The sequence below is a fragment of the Crotalus tigris genome, unplaced genomic scaffold (assembly GCF_016545835.1).
Source record: "Crotalus tigris isolate CLP2741 ecotype Arizona unplaced genomic scaffold, ASM1654583v1 scf7180000018018.2415403412:4055106, whole genome shotgun sequence".
In the NCBI taxonomy this organism is placed as follows: Eukaryota; Metazoa; Chordata; class Lepidosauria; order Squamata; family Viperidae; genus Crotalus; species Crotalus tigris.
This window is the reverse complement of record NW_024096780.1, coordinates 3,355,777-3,368,174: the sequence shown is the minus strand read 5'-3', so window position 1 is coordinate 3,368,174 and position 12,398 is coordinate 3,355,777. Positions and strand designations below refer to the sequence as shown.

The 12,398-nt window shown below is 36.5% G+C and overlaps 1 protein-coding gene across 1 annotated transcript in view; it reads right to left on the bottom strand.

Moving 5' to 3' along the window:
- MYO10 (myosin X) overlaps positions 1-12,398 on the bottom strand; it is a 155,985-nt gene that overhangs the window by 16,847 nt on the left and 126,740 nt on the right. Inside the window, exons 22-28 of the mRNA XM_039346765.1 lie at positions 8,571-8,677; positions 6,472-6,684; positions 6,244-6,283; positions 5,231-6,103; positions 4,242-4,365; positions 3,080-3,323; positions 2,641-2,736 (exon numbers count right to left, since the gene is read on the bottom strand). Of these exons, the coding sequence (XP_039202699.1) occupies positions 2,641-2,736; positions 3,080-3,323; positions 4,242-4,365; positions 5,231-6,103; positions 6,244-6,283; positions 6,472-6,684; positions 8,571-8,677 (1,697 nt within the window). The remainder of the gene's footprint in view (positions 1-2,640; positions 2,737-3,079; positions 3,324-4,241; positions 4,366-5,230; positions 6,104-6,243; positions 6,284-6,471; positions 6,685-8,570; positions 8,678-12,398) is intronic.

Sequence of the window (12,398 nt, the reverse complement as noted above, 5' to 3'; positions counted from 1 at the left end):
ATATTTATAAGGCCTGCGATATAAGAGGACGCAGGTGGGTTGCAATTCTCAAGGTTGCACTAATTTACTTGGACTTAGTGTTAGGGCAGCCTACTGGCTGCAGGCTCTAAGGACTGCTGTGGGTTTCCTAGCCTGGTACGGAAACCTCGATCCTCTTTGCCAGCACCTTGATCTTTCTGTGGATGATGTGCTCTGAGCAGGTCCAGAATGATACCATGTTCAAAGGTATCAGTGAGAAATCAAGGACAGCCAGGATGAATGCAATGAAAAACAGCTGGGTGACTTGGCACCTGTCAGTCTCTTTTGGCTTTGCAGGTTGTTGTTGTTGGGAAAATATGTGGCAGAATCATAATGACTGAATTGCACAAAATAACAGTGGGATATAAATCTAATAATAAATAAAAACTCAGAAAATGATTTTTGATCTCTTAGTGGTTCAATGCATTTGTTAAGACTTCATATTAATTATGTTAACCATATGAACACTAAAGCTTTTTAACCATTTTTAAAATAAAAAGTTACAAAATGTTCCGTCATAGCTTTACATTGATTAATGCTGGCATAAGCTTAAAAGGTGAGAGTTTTATAACTTGATGGGAGATTCTTTGGGTCTTTCAGTTATGATGTCATTTCAACAAAACAAATCAAATTAGCTTGCTCTGCTTATATAAAGGGTAATTTTTCTGATATATATTATCACAGATATCCAATAATTTTTTGGCTGCAAATTTATAGTTATTTACCTGGGAGCAAATTTCACTGAATTAAATGGGGGCACACATTGAAGAAAACTTTCATATATAGTAATATGAAAACAACTGCCCTTCTGGGCTAATGAGAACAATTTTATTCATAAACATTTGTACTGTCAAGTAGTCAAATATTTCAAAAGAAAACTGCAAACTTTCTAATAGTAATAGTAGTCATTCAATTATTTATTGAATGATTACTCTTGTGACCTTATCAATAAAAATAGTACACAGTCTCATTTCAAAATAAAATAGATAGAAGGGAGTAGTGTGATAAAATACTATCTGGTAATGCAAAGAGTCAGTAATCAGATAAATTCTCTGATGATTTTATGTAATCCAGTAATAGTGTAGATTAAAGACCAGACTGCTGTAAACTAGAGGATTGCTAAGAAATGAAGTAATTCTGTCACCAGATTAAAAGAATGGTTGTTAAAATAAAATATCAACATAGATAGAATTACTGATATCATAAAAACATTAAGTTTCTTCTTGCTCCAGGTTGATTTTTCATGCAATTGGTTAGATGAGGGATAGATATCCAATTATGCAGTATAGTTATTCTTTTTCTTTTAAGGGAACCATTTATTCTGAAGACGAAAATTCCCAGAGAGCAATATTGATGCTTGTTATCACAAATAGTATATGGTTGCTTCATGTTCAATTGCTGAACCAACAATTAATTCTGTGCTTAATGCTTCTTCTCAAACCAAGAAAATAGGTGGTGGTTGTTGTGTGTGTGTGTGTGTGTGTTTCATTTTTCATGCCTTTCTATACAGGAAAGTTTCTCAGAAGGACAGTGTTTCATGGAAAAATAAATCAAGCAAATCAGAAGAGATGAATTTGGAGTGCAGACTGTTTGTACTACACATATAAAATTCACACCGTTATCTGTATGTTTTGAAAAAGAAAGAACGCACTGTATATATTTCAGAGGACCAAAAATAACATATTCTATAATTGCCATCTGTTATTTGAACAAATCTATTTTTATGGGTAGTGATTAAAAAACGAGAGAAAGCTCCAATCTGAATGTTTTATTGTAAACATTATTAAAGATAATGGAAAAATCTAGAACTAGAAAATGTAAACTTACCAACACAAACAAAGAGAATCATATTTTTTTTTTCATTTTAAAGCAAGGAACTACTCCATTTATAATTTATTTTACTATTTTTTCAATTTAAAGTCCATGACTCTACAACAGCTCTGGGTGTTTTATAATTAATTTTTTTTAAAGAAAACAAACAGAAAAAAATACAGCTGACTGGAAGACAAAACCATGAACTAAAGGGCTTCACTCACCATCATAACCCCAGAACTAAGTGAACTACAACATGGATATCACTGTACATGGCAGAGCTACTGCATGATTCCTGGGTCCTGCAGTTTGGTGCTGCTTAATTTGAACTTACCGGATCTGCAGGAAGTTATAGAGACAGGCTGTCCCTCAAGTAACCAGGCCCTAAGCTATGGAAGGCCTTCTGGTGAGAACCAGCACTTTGAATTGCACCCAGAAACCAGCTCACAAAACAGGAAAAACCCACAAGGATATCAAAACATTACCGCCCACTAATGTGTTCTTTGAAAACAGCAGGGAATTCTGGTTTTGCTTTCTGGCTGGTACTGCCAACAAAATTTGGTGTTATAATTTCTGGAAAGTATTGGAATACAGAAAAATAGAATTTGGGATGCCATGAGATTGTTGTAAATTGTCCACTCTAGCCGTGAATTTGATTACCACTACTGAATCTTAAAACTGTACCGGTTTATTTCCTTATGTGTTTTTTTAAAAATGTCACAATTAAGTTTAGTCCTTGTTAAGTGATACTAGAGTTTACAAGTGCAAATGATTAAAATGTACACAAAATAGAAAGGACACAATTCTTACCTTGCATCCTCTGGTGATTCAGCGATCAAGTGATATGTTCTGTCTGTCATGACAATATCAATCCCATTTTCTTTGCATGTATTATCAATGATATCTCTGAAATGAGGAGGAAAGAGGGAAAATTTCATTATATTCATAATGACAATACTTTGGCATTTTCAAAATGCTCTTTATTATTAATTTGGAGTTCTTTCAAAATAGCCCTGATGTTGCCATCTCAGGCAAGGATATGACTACATACTGATTTAAGAATTTGATGCACACTATCCCTTCAACTAAGACCATGGCAGGAAAGAGAGAGGCATTTTCAATTTTCACATACTACTGAAGGAGGGGAGAAATATAAACTTACAAATTAGTAGATTTTATTCATGATTATACTCTGGGTTCACTTATTTTTAACTGGAGAAGATACCCTGTGAAGATAGACCTTACTTACTTGGCTGATCGTATTTCAAGTGTTCCTTTGAGTTTTTCTTCACCATCATTTTCAAAGTACATGAGCCTGGATTGTCGAAGGACAAACCACCTTTTCTTCCAGTTTCTTCTGGACAGTGTAGATGAACCTCCACCTTTTTTATGCAGCCAACCTTGTTTAAGAGCTTCCTGTTTTGAGCGGAACCATAAGAAGGTTTCATCTTTCAAGACACACCAACGGCGCTTCCAAGTATTAATTAAGCCACCTGCCAGGAATGAAGAAGACAGATTTTAAAAAAAATATTCAGTGCTCCTATGCATCATGAAAACCTATCTTTCGGGCATCCTGGTAGATGCTTAGAAAAAAAAATCATAGAACTTCTGAAAATCTGCTGAAGGACTTCAAAATTCCAAAGAACATACTGTACAGTGAAACTTTGATTTAATAGATGAATTGGTTCATCCAGTTATTCCTGACTCCATTAAATCAAAAAATGCACAATCTGCAACAATATCATCAGACAAATAGTGCAAACTGCATAAATACAAGGGAGGCTTTGTTCACTGCATCAGGTTTGTTGCATTAAGGTCCATTAAACTGAAGTTTCACTGAAATTACCAAAACAACGGTTTAAGCAGCTAACCGGTATTAAAAACTGAAATAAAAAATGCACAATGTATGCATATAAATATTTTATATATGTGAATAGATCTACACTGCATTTAACAGCTGGCTGTCATAGACCTTCAAGCCCTCTTCTGTTATGATTAGCACATTAAAAACCAGCAACCTGTCTTAACTTCAGCACCTCCTTTAGTGTGCCTGCACTCTGCAATCGCATCTCCACTCCCCAGATTTAATCAGTCCCTTACTCTGCTTTCTTTTAAGTACATATTATGTAAGATTGATGAGCATGATGATAAACCATGTGCTTTTTCATCAATTACTTCATCATCGTTAAACAAGCTAGAGAGCATGAGAAAGTAAGATAGATGAGACAACACCTATAAACTAATTCTAACAGCTGGATCATTAAAAAAAATTCAGCGAAAAAGGAAGGTTCTGAGTATTTAAAAATGACTTACGCATTATCCCAATTTCTACTTGTTTCCCCTGCGAACAAAAGTAAAGCACTAATATTGGATACTTAAGAAAGAAATTAACTGTTTCTTGAATAAATTACCTTTCATATACAAAAAGCTATGGAAATAGGGTAGGCTGACACAGCTATAAACGGAGTCCCTCCGATATGAAAGTTCATCATCTGTATCAAACCTTGAGTCAAAGTCTTCTTCACTGTCTTCAAACTGGAAAATAATCAATGTAATAAGTGAAGTTGTCTGATATTACAGTCCTAATCTGTAACTTTTAATTTCTATTCATTCTGATAGGTAATTCTCATTGTTCAATAAAATAATGTACCTGTCAGCTATGCAGTGCTACAATCATGATAAATAAAATTAATCAAATTTAATTTCCGATAGAAATTAAAGAGGATATCTAACTAAATACGTAAAGGTTTTAATTTACAGTTATGCAACTTTTTTTCAGTCTGAAAATGTAAACAAAAATAGTTGAGGCCAGAGCAAAAAGGAAAAAAATTAGATAAAACTAAATTAAAATATATTTAATTAAATCCAGTTAAAATTATACCTATATATTTAATACTGTTTTTACTTAGGACACATTGAAAATAACAATGTTATTCAGCAGGAATCCTTTGAGTAGGTACATGCAGTTCTGAACAACAGATTATTCTATATTACTTTAGTAAACAATAAATATTACATGTTAAGAAATTCAAATGCAAACTCTTCTGGCACTTTCCTAAAGGCCTTTTTAGTAAGTTTAATCATTTAAGACTTCTCTGTTAGACAAGATATAGTTTTGAGAAGTATTTCATTTCAGCTGTATTAATCAACTCAAAGGGCCAAAGTTTAGCCATTAAAAGAAGCCTCAGGGAAGACTAGCCATGAGTGATGAGAAGACTGTCCAGCAAAGCAGGAAAAGAATTTAAAAGGTATTTAAATTTAAAAGAATATCTGGATGGCCAATTAAGGACAGTTTTTGATAACGAGAACTGTTCTGCATTATGTACAACAATAAGATTTGACAAGAGTAAAATTACTCTTATCGCCAATAATGCGTAATGCAGGTAAAGAAACTACTCACTGAAGACTGAGCTCCTTCAGAACTAAATCTGTATGCTCCAGAACTGTTGTATGTCCCTATGGAACAGCGATAGTCAGGAGACCATTGGCTACTGTGAGAATTAGAAAAGGTCACACTGCTTCCAGAAGTGATAGCACCATCCTCATAGTCATCCTGGTCATAGTCATAGTCTGCCTCAGGAGAAATTAGCTCTGCAGCATTAGGGGGTTGGCGGGAAACATTTTCTGGCATACAGTATGTGGATTCCCCGCTTGAAGAGTTGTGGAGACTAAGAGAATCATGGATAACAGGGATAAGGGTATTGTTGCCCGTGGCAGGACTAGATGGAACAACTGTGTCATTCATATATGGATCCTCTTCTGAAGAGTCATCGCTTGTCCGAATGCCACTTGTCCTTTGATCTGAGTGGCCATGCTCACTTGGGTTAGGTGAATCCTTGAAAGCATCATCATCCGCTTCAAAGCCCTCATCAACCTCCTCCTCAGGATATGGCTGACTGAAATTAAAATTGGGTTTTTCGATGCCTGCAGTGCCATTAAGCTCTGCACAGAAACTGCTGCTTACGGAGAGCGTTCTTTCAATATTTCGGACACATTCATCAATTTCATCAAAGTTCAGAGATTCCAGGAACTCTTGTGCTGCGCGACAGGCTTCATCCTCCAGGCGCTTCAACTCTTCATCTCGGAGCTGCTGCAGCCTTTGCAGGGATGCTTCCGTCAACGTTAGTTCTTGCTGCTCCTTCATGCGCTGCAGGTCTTCAATTTCTTTTTCCAGGCGCAGGATCTCCTCTACCTGCTTGTTTTCTTTTTGCCCCTCCAGCTCTTGCTTTAGTTCTTTTGGGGGCCTCGGAATAGCTGCAAGGGCTTCCTTGGCCTGCAGGAACAGTGCAGAAATCATCCTTATCATAAATGCTAGTAATGTGCTATTTTCAAACCACAGGGGGCTCTCCCTCCTCCAATGGTTATCGCAATAAATTAATCTAACATGAACAAAGTAGGAGATAAGTGGCTAACCTGCTGAGCAAGACGTTCTGCTTCCATCTTTTGTTGCTTTCTGAAAGGATAATTAGAAAATGTCAGGAAGGATGAAATCAAAAGAAAGGCATCATTTAAACAAGACATCATTAAACAAGACGTGACTTCTGAAGCCTTGTCAATAACATCCGTAAACTGTTCTAAAAAAAAAATCTGTTTAATATAAATTGCTTACCATCTATATTAAAGCAAGCACTTATTCCATACCTTTTCTCCTCTTCCCTTTGCCTTTTTTCTTCCTCTTGCTGTTTCTTCTCCTCCAACAGCTGTCTATAAATACGGCGGGCAATCAGACCTCGCATCTGCTTCTGGAAGGTGATGGCTGCTTTCTTCAGCAATAGGTATCTCCTCCTCAAGTAAAAAGCTCTGTAATTTTTCTGTATGATAACTATGTAGTAGAGGACTTTTTTGTAGTGTTTTCTGAAATAAGATGCAGAGACGACTCATGTGAAGACGACATAATGGAACAACTGTTTGAGCAATCACTACCAGCACTATAAATTAATGATTTCAGATAGTAAAAGAAGTCTGTGGACTCAGCTCCCATAAACATTGTTTCCTTGTGCTGCACATTACTGGTCCCCTGGGAAGACTAGAGCCATTAAAAAAAGGGAAAGATGCATCTTGACTAAGCAAACACAATTTCCTAACATTGCCCCAATAGCTTTTTTTTGTGGTCTCCCCCCCCGTATCAACATTTATCAAAATTTATTTGTCTTTAAGAAAAGCATTTTTTGCTCTTATAAAGGACATATCATTCAAGATATATAGACAGATGTAATACGCACATAAAAGGGAATGACCTCATTGCTTAAGCAGTTATTGGACAACTATATATTGACTGATGATGGGAGTAAACAGACTGAATCTATTCTTCAGACTTCAGTACATAATAACACTAGATAAACAAATCAAATATAATTCAACCACCTAGTCCCACCATTCTTTGCTAATTAAAAAAAAACTTCATCTACTGGATTACTTTTTTTTCTGTACTACCATGACAAAGATATTAAAGAAAAAGTACTCCAAATATCCTTTTTCCAAAGAGAATACATTGGAATTAGAGCCAAACAAATGATTTAAAATTCACAATTACATGCTTATAATCAGATGATGGCACTCAGAACTGCTTCCAGGTTGTCTAGAAAAACGTCGGATCCATACGTGTTAAAATACAACTTGAAGTATTCCAACTATCCTGCAAATTCTAAAAGCTATAATTTGGAAAGTGCCTGATTGGGGAATGCAATTTTACATGATGACAGACAACAAATATCAGTTCTACGTAGGACATAAAATATTCTGTTTATGCAAGGATTATTTTATAAGAAATACATTCAATATAAGGCCTTAGACTCTGTATGAAATGTAATTTAAAATTACCTCTCAAAATAAACAAAAAAAGTTCAATTAGAAGCATATTTCAAGTTTTATTGCTATGCTTTTTAAAATTATCAGTATAATGTTAATGACCTTATGTGCTCTGTGAACTGTGATGTTCTTATTGCTAAATAGCCTCTTTACTTTTGTTATTCTTGACATATGTTAAAGATCTGTAAATGAATTCTGTACAATTTAAATGTAATAATACAGTTAATTAACACAATTAATTGTTCAATTGGTTAATTAACAAAAATCAATAAAGATTATTTTAAAAACCCGTTAAAACAATACAAGGCATCTCATCACATCAGTTAAAATTTATTGCAGCAAAATCTATATAAATAAAAATGTAAATGTTTGTTTGTTCAAAATCTTAAATCTCCGAAAGTTCTTCACCGATTGCTTTGAAATTTTGACACAATGTTGCATTTGAATACATGCATGTTTTTATATACCTATATTATATAGATGTCACACCTGTGACAGGTAAAACATGCTTTTGAAAAACAGTGCCATCTGTTGGACGTAAAAGCAACACACGCTACGATTTCAGACAATCTCTATATCTGCACAGACAATGGAACAACAAAAAATATTGTATACCCACAAGCATTGTGAAATTAAACATATTACAAATGTGCGCTTTTTCTTTTCTTTCTTTTCCATTTAACCAGACTGAGCCACAGCAACGCGTGGCTGGGTACAGCTAGTATCTAAATAAATATTAACATAGCATAATACCTTAGTATCAATGTTATTCCAAAAAAAATGTTCAGGCAAGGATTGACAGCCCCCCCCCCCCCATTCAACTCTTGCTTTAATCTTGTGTCTCAGAAATTCAAACCTACAATCTGCAGAGTTTATACTAACTTACATGTTTTTGAGTTCAGCTCAATAATGTACAACTCCTAGTTTCTTACCGTGCCATGTAGCCTAAGACATGTGCTCGGATGATCATGGCTGCTTTGCCAACCTCTATTTCTCGCTGTTTTTCCAACATGTTTTCCAAAGATTCACGCAGAAATACCTGAAAATGTGTCAAACATATTTTAATTAATTTGTATTTATTACAAATAAATTTCAATGTTTGGTGGGGGAAAGTGGACTGAAGTTTTATTTATTTACTTATAACATTTATCCAATCTCCCTGAAATTAACTGGAGACTAGGAGGTTACAGAAGTTAAAAACAATTTACAAATTGAAAATTAAAGCTGATTTAACTTATAGTATTAAAATTAAGAAGTGGTGTCACAATATGTCAAGCCTCCACAAAAAAACAAACAAACAAACAAAAAAAAAACAGCAACAATTTCACCACATTCCAGAAGCCATGAGGTAGGAACTACATGTGTTTCAGTGGAAAAATGTTCCAGAGGATGGTGGTTGCTATAGAAAATGCTCATCATTGGTCCCCATCATTCTGTATTTCCTGGTAGGTGGCAATACTCAGCAGGCATATCCTAATTGTCTGAATAGGATGGGCAGAAACTACTGAGGAAAAGCAATCTAAGATACTCAGACCTTGAGCCATTCGGGGCTTTATACATAACAACCAGTACCTTGAATTGTCCTTAGAAACCTACTGGTAGGCAGTGCATCTAGTGCAGAAAAATATAATATGGCATTACAAAGACCAACCACTAAATACAGTATCTGCCAATGAAGCTTTTGGGCAGTCTTCAAGGGCAACAGCAAGTTATAATAAACTGATCAAGAGATGCTATGGGCATTAGTAATTTTCTTCAGTGCATCCTGTTCTAGGTAAGGCCATACGTGACACATCAACCAAAGCTGTGCAAAAGCCTCCTGGCTCTTTAAAGAGGAACCATGAGCCCAGAAGAATCCCAGATCTGCTCTTTCCAGGGAAGTACACTCCACCAAAGGTCAAATTTTCCAGTTCTGGAATCAACCAGCCTCTCAATCAACCTCCACTGCATCTTGTTTGCATTGAGTTTCCCATCCAAATCTTGATAGCCTCCAGAAACCAGGATATAATTTTCACTGCATTTCCTAATGGCCTTGGGATGGAGACGTATATCAATATGAACAGAATATCAACAGAATATGGATATTTCACTGTAAACTGGCAGATGATCTTAAACAGGATAGAGAAGAGGAATGGACCTTGAGGCATTCTATAGCAAAAAGCTCAGGGGGTCAAATTCTCCCTCCCCATAGTACCCTTTGCTACTTGGTCAGAAAAAGTGTAACTGCTGTAAAACTATTCCTCATGACCAAATCCTTACAGGTGGCCCAGAATCCTTACAGGTGTCAAAAGCCAACATGAGATCTATGGAGGGACGGAATCACTATACCACCATCATTTAAACCATAGAAGGTAATTCATGAGAGCTACCAATAATTTCTGTCCCATGCTCAGGTCTGAATTCAAACTTCCAAGGTCCAGATTCTCTGGAGCCCTCTGCAAATCTAGCTCACTACCTTTTCCATCAAAAGAGAAGTTATAAGATAGATAGATAGATAGATAGATAGATAGATAGATAGATAGATAGATAGATAGTCCACTATTGTTGGATCCAGGCCTGGTCTCTTGAAAAGTAGATAAACCAGTACTTCTTTAAGGCCCTTTGTTAGCTTTCCTTCTCTCAAAGATATTTGATTACACCCAGATCCAACTCCCAACCCCACATTTGGCTGTTTAATTAACCAGGAAGGGTGTGGGTCCAGTTGATAAGTGGCAGAACTGAGACTGCAAGTGACCTTGTCCATTTCCTTGGGGTCCAAGGGCTCAAAAGTCTTCCAGATAATACCTCAAGACATCACTTCTCTCGTCTCAATAGATTCTGTCATCTAGCTTGAAAGTAGATGCAAACAATTTTATCAAATAAATGCTCAGCCAGATAATTGAAAATTATACTAACTGGATGTTTTACCCCATTCTTCCCCCAAAGAGTCCAGTACATTTTAAATAGTGTAGTTGGCCAGCATTTTGTGGAAATAATAATTTTGCTGACCAGAATAAATTGAACTTGGGACTCCTTATGTTTGGTCATGTTCATTTTTTCCCCATCAGCATCACTTCAGGAATCTCTTACACAGTTTAATTCATGGGCTCCCTAGTAAAACAAGAAGATGCACCCTAACCCTAATCCAACAACAACAACAATAATAAAAAAGCTGAAGGGACCTTGGAAGTCATCTAGTCCAACCCCCTGCTGAGGCAGGAAACCCTATACCATTTCAGACAAATGGCTTTCCAGTCTCTTCTTAAAACCTTCACAACTTCTGGAGGCAGTTTGTTCCATTGATTAATTGTTCTAACTGTCAGAAAATTTCTCCTTAGTTTTGGGTTGCTTCTCTCTTTGGTTAGTTTCCATCCATTGCTTCTTGTCCTGCCTTCAGGTGCTTTGGAGAATAGCTTGACTCCCTCTTCTTTGTGGCAGCCCCTGAGATATTGGAACATTGCTATCATGTCATCCCTCGTCCTTCTCTTCGTTAGACTAGACATACCCAAGTCCAGCAACCGTTCTTTATATGTTTTAGCCTCTGGTCCCCTAATCATCTTTGTTGCTCTTCTGTGTACTCTTTCTAGAGTCTCAACATCTTTTTTACATCGTGGTGACCAAAACTGGATGCAGTATTCCAAGTGTGGCCTTACCAAGGCATTATAAAGTTGTATTAACACTTCATGTGATCTTGATGCTATCCCTGTGTTAATGCAGCCTAGCACTGTGTTGGCTTTTTTGGCAGCTGTAGCACACTGCTGGCTCATATTTAAGTGATTGTCAACTAGGACTCTAAGATCCTTCTCACAGTTACTATTATTGAGCAAGGTACCACCTATACTATACCTGTGCATTTGGTTTTTCTTGCCTAAATATAGAATCTTACTTTTTTCACCATTGAATTTCATTTTGTTAATTAGTGCCCAGTGTTCAAGTCTGTCCAGATCCTTCTGTATCTTAAGCCTGTCTTCTGGAGTGTTGGCTTTTCCTTCCAGCTTGGTGTTGTCTGCAAATCTGATGAGCTCCCCATCTATCCCCTCATCCAAATCATTGATGAAGATGTTGAAAAGCACTGGGCCTAGAACAGAGCCCTGGGGCACTCCATTACATACTTCCCTCCATGTGCAGATGCAGTTCCATTGAAGACCACACACTGAGTACAGCTGGTCAGCCAGCTATGAATCCATCTGGTGGTGATGCTGTCTAACCCACATTTTTCTATCTTATCAAGTAGTAGGTTGTGATCTACTTTATCAAATGCCTTACTGAAGTCCAAGTAAATTATATCTACAGCATTCCTCTGGTCCACTAATTTTGTCACCTGGTCAAAGAATGCAATAAGTTTTGTCTGGCATGATCTGTTTTTGACAAACCCATGCTGGCTTTTGGTAGTTACTTCGTTTCCCTCTAGGTGATCGCTGATTCATTGCTTGATTATCTTTTCCAAGATCTTCCCTGGTATTGAGGTCAGGCCGATAGGTATATAGTTTCCTGGGTCCATTTTTTTTCCTTTTTGAAGATGGCAATTATTTCAGCTCTTTTCCAGTCCTCTGGTAGTTCCCCAGTGCTCCAAGATCTTTGAAAGATATAGTTCTGAGATCACATCTGCCAGTTCCTTCAGAACTTTGGGGTGTAGTCTGTCTGGTCCTGGTGATTTGAACTCATCTAGGGTGGACATTTTCTTGTCTATCTTAACTTGTGTTTCTAATCTGTTTTTTACGGTACTTTTTTGATAGGTTGGACTGTTTTTTTCCCTTTGTGTAAATACGGATGCAAAAAAC